A 5,900-nucleotide genomic window follows, 5' to 3' on the forward strand; every position below is an offset into this window, starting at 1 on the left:
TAAGGCTTACTCTTCTTGAGGTGTCTTTTGTAAACATATTGATATTCAGGGTTATTAATATGAGCTCATGCGTGTGGGACAAGCAAATGCGGACGTTACCATGTGTTAGAAATGCTCCTGCATATGAAATGTCATTTGATTTTATAAATGAATTTTGAAAAGAAATCTAGTTTAAAACTGGTAGATGAAATGGCACTCGAAGCAAAAATGTTATAAGTTTATAAAATTTTATGTTGGTGACAAAATCATGGAACGTGATTCAAAATAAAAATGTTATAAGTTTATGAAAATTTATGTTGGTGCTAAAAGCATGAAACGTGATTTGAATAAATGCTTCAAATTAGTTTGCTGTACTGCATTAAAGTGCTATTTGGTTTATTTGAATGAATTATATTCGTTGATATATACGTTATGTTAAGAGCTAAATGAATTGAAATAGCACTTGTTAAATACTTGAGTTTTAAATTCTCATTTGATAAATGTATTTATATATTTGAGAAATTATTTTACATTTGTAAATATTTCAAATATTGGAAAGTGTCTGTGAGGGCCATGATTTGGAAAATAGAGGTTGAAAGCTCAAGTATGCTATGAAATTTATTTTCTCTATAAAAATATTTTGGGAGTTACATTTGCTCGTCGAGATTGGCTCAATTTTGAAGTAAAAGCGTGTTGTTAAAATTTTAACACAACAAGTTATGGTGACTCGCTAGGTTTTGTAGCCATTTTCTGGCAATTTTTTGGGAGTTATGGTCATCTGGCAATACGTCAGGATTTGACCACAAATTTTGGTGATCCTTAGAATTTATGACAAGGCAAATTTTGCCCTAATCAACTTGAAATTGCTGGGATTTGAGGCCAAAATTCAAGTGATTCGTCAAAATTTAAAATTAGCAGTGACGATATAACATATTGTCATTAAGTTCAGTTGATCTCACTATTTTCGATATGGAGTATACTTCCATGCATTATGATAAATCACTAAAATTAAAAAAACTCAAACATATAAATTCCAAAAGTGTAATACTTTCATGGTAGGAACCTTAAGGTTGAACATGTCAAATGTAAATCCTGGATCCACCTCTTTGCAATCGTGCACCTATCTTGTTAAAATCCTAAACACGCCTCTGCATAACTCAAGTTATATTTCTTGAATTGTGTACTAATAAATTGAGAGTATCTTTTTGTAGAAATTAAAGTACAACTATTTACTCTGATAAGAGACCTTGCGGATAAACATAAGATTTTCATTAATAAGCAGCAGCAACAGTTATTTATAAGAATACAAATCCCCCAGCTGACATTTTGAAATGTCCTGCATGGTTTTATTTGATAGTAACAGGACTTGGTGTATGATTCACTCTTATCAGATACATGTGAGCTACTTTGGAAGACATGGGGCTTATCTTGTCAACTCTCATACTGCCATTGATCAGGATTCATTCAAGAGGCTTCTCTTGCCATCTATAGGTAAAAATGTTTAAAAATTAAGAAGCCATATAACTAAAAGTATCATATAATTGCATTTACAAGAGATATATAGAGGGTGAAACCTGAAAATAAGCATCAAGCTTAGTTTTGAGAGTGGCATATTCTTGCTTCACCCCTTGGAATGCCCTCTTGCACCTGAAATATGTTTCACATGGTGGGGTAGATTTAGACCACCTTTAACTCGGATCATGTATATGTGAAAAAGAAACACATATATAAAGAGCAGAATCCACTAACTTCAAATCTTACATTTGTCATTGCACATAATCAATGTCCAATGTGATGTCCATTGCGAGAGAGACAGAGAGAGATACGAAGAGAAAAGAGAGAAAATAAGAAAATAATGGGGGAAAAAAAAAAGACAAGATGTTTACCCTTCGATATTTCTTCCATTGCAATACTCCTGAAATTGAGAGCACTCTCTTTTCACTCTTTTGGCACCGATACTGCGGCAAAATTTGTACCATTAGAGAATTGTGCTTCACTTTGTAAAATTGATTTAAGTTATATACTATACAACTAGGGTAATCTAATTTGTGTTAGGAACTTATTTATATTTTTTTTTTTACCAAATTATCTTTTCTAACATGATTTGACTAATTAACATGTTTTGGTAAGTTATTTATCCTTTTTATCTAATTATCTTTATAAGAGATTTAATTGTGTGCATATTTCCTATAACATTCGTACATAAGACTTAAAACTCTTGTAAAATGAGGGGAAATGATGGAGTTGCTACTGCCTAAACTTTAAACCGATGCCTCCAACTCTTAATCACTCAACTCAAAAAATGCCCATATTTATAGGAAAAAACAAAGAAGAAGTGATAATTTCAAAGACAAGCGAAATTAAGTTTAAACACGTAATCATTATAAAAAATCAATAGAGCTTGATTTAGAACACGAACATAGTCATTGTGAAATAAATAGGTTTAGATGAATTTATAAACTTAAATAGGTTTTCAACCACAACAATATGTTATCTTCTTATTCTCAAGGATAAAATGCCGAATGAAAGTATCACAATACAACAACAACAACCCAGTTGAATCCCACAACGTGAGGTCTGGGGAGGGTAGAGTGTACGCAGACCTGACTCCTACCAAGGTAGGACGGCTGTTTCCGAAAGATCCTCGGAATGAAAGTATCACAATGAAAAGCAAAAAGAACTTTTTGGAATTTATGAGCAATAAAGACGTGAATAATGGTATTTGCACAAAAGTAACCGTTAATAAACATGGAAGAGCTGTGGAATATATGTTAACATACAAAAGGGAATTTTGGAATAGTGGAAATAAGAACTTTGAAAGGGACATATATTGAAGATTAAAGTCTGGGCAGACATGTAACAGAAGCATACAGAAACCGACAAAAAACGAACTTTCCAAATGATTTTCCACCACAAAATATGTCTCATAAACACGGAAAGGATGTTTTTCCTTAAAAATATCCCAAAGTGGGTTTCTTTCGAATACACGTGTTACGTACTATTTCCTGCGTTTTAATTTATGCAGCGGCGTAAAATTTTTAAATATTTTTAAATATATCATAAGTAATATTTATGTAATTACGTATGTTGTAATTAAAGATAATATAAGAAGCAGAATTAAATTAGGTTTAAATATAAAATTATAGTATTATTTTTTAGACGGACTAGTAAACAACATAGTTTTATATAAAATAGAACGGACTGAAGTCTGAAAATATGTTATATAATATGACATGGAGTAAAGAATAGCGTTATATGAAATGTAATGGTGTAAAGAATAGCGTTATATAAAATGAAATGGAGGTAGTCAGCAAATTGAGAATAATAATAACTTGAAAGGAGAAAAACTTAATAATTAAGATGAAAGAAAAAGAAAAGAGCAACTTAAACAATAAAGAAGTTATTTTTCTTAAATAAAAATAATGTAGTTTGCTATTTATTAATTTAATTTAGTTGACCGTTGTTAAAGTAATGAACATTTAGGAGAACTTAAAATGATTTAAGAGATACTTAGAAAACCAACAAAAACTTTTTGGTCAATACATAAGCAAAAAGATAAAGGGAAGCAAGAACGTTTAGTAGTAAAAAGAAAAAGAAGTTGTTTAGAAACAATTGAAAAAATCAGCTTAGAGCTTTAAAAAAGGATAAAACACATTTTAAAGTTTGGAAAATACTCATCTTCACCATCTGGATGAGACAGAAATTCCCTTGAATTTACAATTTCTGGGGTTTTCACAATATAAAATTTCATTCATAGCTACAATAACTATTGCAACATTTACACATTATTATTTTATATTTTCAACATATTTGTCGATAGAGCATCTTCAAGCAATTATCCCAAAGAGATGTGAAAGATATAAAATCACCTTTAAATTTACTAAATTGAAGGGTAAAAGATTATATAATTCAGTTCAATAAGTAACACCTTAGAATAGTGAAATAATAAAATGCTCGAAATAAATATTGGGGGAGAGAAAAGATGGTTCAAATTAAAGTCTACAAAGTTTGAGGTGAAGAAAATGAGAATTGAGAAAATTTAACTGGTTGCCAATAAATGCTTTATTATAATGTATTCCATAAAGTTGTTTTAATTGTACCTTGAGCTGCTACCCTTGAATTGGTGCATCATATCATCCAGCCTGCCAAAATCGTAAGGTCCATTTGCCCTGCATGCAATATAATGGTAAAAAATCATTCGAATCGGTCATTACACCAAATGAATAACTGTATAATACTCTCTTTGTTTCATAATAAGTGGTGTTTTAGGTTTTTCATTTTGTTTCAAAATAAGCAGTGTTTTAGGATTTTAAGAAGAAATTGATCTTGTTCTTTCAAACTTACCCTTATTTATAATAAAAAATCATTAAGTAGCTTTTCTTTTTCTAGGCATTAATTAGGGGTATGTTAATAAAAACACTCATAATTTTCTAGAAATGAGCAATATCTTAAGGGGTGTGCATATGCTAAAAACACCACTTATTATGAAACGAAGGGAGTATGTGATTACGAATGAATTTATTTTGTTTAATTATAATTATTAAGGCCCTCCTCATTTACCTTTTCCCCTAAACTGAACAACAGCTACAAACAGACTGTTTTACTTGTCAAGAAATGAGTACTGTCTTTTGCCCATATCTTTTTCTCATCGTTGACAATTAAGACAATGATTCTAAAACTATGGAAGAAAAAAAAACATTAAAATAGACCAAACTCTTATTAAGACAAACTATAGTATGAAGTTGGCAAAATCTAGCATGGCGTTTGTTTGAAGTATTCAAGAAATGCTCAAGAAAAATGTGTGTTTTTTTTTTTTTTTTTTTCGCAAAAAAAAAAAAAAAAAAAAAGTTACTACTTATACTAGTATTATTTTTTCTGAAAACTTTCAAGTCTTTCAAAAGCTAGTGTTAGAGATTTTGAGTTTTGATTAAAAGGAAGTTAACCTTGTTCGTGAAACAGATCAAACAAGCACTTTTCATAAGTTCAATCACTAAAAGTTTGCATACTCAGTTTTTGAAAAACATTCAACCAAATATTCAACATGACTAAGGAAAGAAACACAAGGAACCCCTACTTCTAAGGAATAAATGGTGTTTAGTTTGTAGGACTAAAAAAATGTTGTTTAATTTGTAGTATTGTCAAATAAAATGATATTGTAGTATGTTACTTACAGAGCAAGCTCAATATTACGGATCAATCTAGCTGAATCCGTGAAGAATAGGTTAACAACTTCCTCCACGAAGTTGGGGTTAGCATCATCTTGCAGTTCTTCAAGCTCATTAAATTGCTCATCTAGGTATTCCTACACACATACTCCATGTAGCTTAGAGTTTCAATTTACAAAATATGTATAAAAGCATCTCTAAATATATGTTACATAAGAAGAAAATAAACAATAATAAGACCTGATTGAAGAGGCTTCTCTTCATGGAGGCAGCTTGGCGTTGCATATTTCGATATAATTTTTTTTTTAAAATCCTCTTTGAAAGGTGCTATGTATATACCATGCTCATGCAAAAGGTTTTTCGTGGTATATATACATACAGGAAGGCAGTGAAAAAAGTCAAGATTCAAAGGTGGTCCATTTTTGCAATAATATGATAGTACTGCCACAACTTTGCATATATCTTGTTCATCCTAAATGGACAGCGATCAAGAGAATTATAGTGTTACAATATAATTTTTGAAATACAATGGCCTCATCACTACCGATAACTAATGTGTCATACCCAGGGCAGATCTGTAGTTGTTTTTTCGACTGCAATTTTTTAAAATATTATGAATCGTTTTCTATGTTGACTTACAAATTTTTCACGCAGTTTTCAACTATGTAAATTTCATTTTAAAAATTTATACTCAAATTTATAGTCAAAATAAATGTTTTGACCTAGTACTCGAAAGTCCAAGTCCCTTCACAGAAA

The 5,900-nt window shown here is 30.5% G+C and overlaps 1 protein-coding gene across 2 annotated transcripts; it reads right to left on the reverse strand.

Moving 5' to 3' along the window:
* Positions 1-1,226: 1,226 nt before the first annotated feature.
* Positions 1,227-5,486, reverse strand: LOC132069234 (histidine-containing phosphotransfer protein 4-like). Of its 2 annotated transcripts, XM_059462645.1 has the most exons (6): positions 5,385-5,486; positions 5,151-5,281; positions 4,080-4,148; positions 1,866-1,937; positions 1,554-1,626; positions 1,227-1,464 (listed from the first exon to the last, which is right to left on the reverse strand). In XM_059462645.1, exons 1-6 carry the CDS (start codon positions 5,427-5,429, stop codon positions 1,444-1,446), a joined length of 411 nt encoding a protein of 136 aa, XP_059318628.1. In that variant the 5' UTR covers positions 5,430-5,486; the 3' UTR covers positions 1,227-1,443. The 2 variants fall into 2 exon arrangements, with proteins under 2 accessions (XP_059318628.1, XP_059318629.1); XM_059462646.1 differs by lacking the exon at positions 1,866-1,937.
* Between the last annotated feature and the right edge of the window lie 414 nt (positions 5,487-5,900).

The sequence above is a fragment of the Lycium ferocissimum genome, chromosome 9, assembly GCF_029784015.1.
Source record: "Lycium ferocissimum isolate CSIRO_LF1 chromosome 9, AGI_CSIRO_Lferr_CH_V1, whole genome shotgun sequence".
Classification (NCBI taxonomy): Eukaryota; Viridiplantae; Streptophyta; class Magnoliopsida; order Solanales; family Solanaceae; genus Lycium; species Lycium ferocissimum.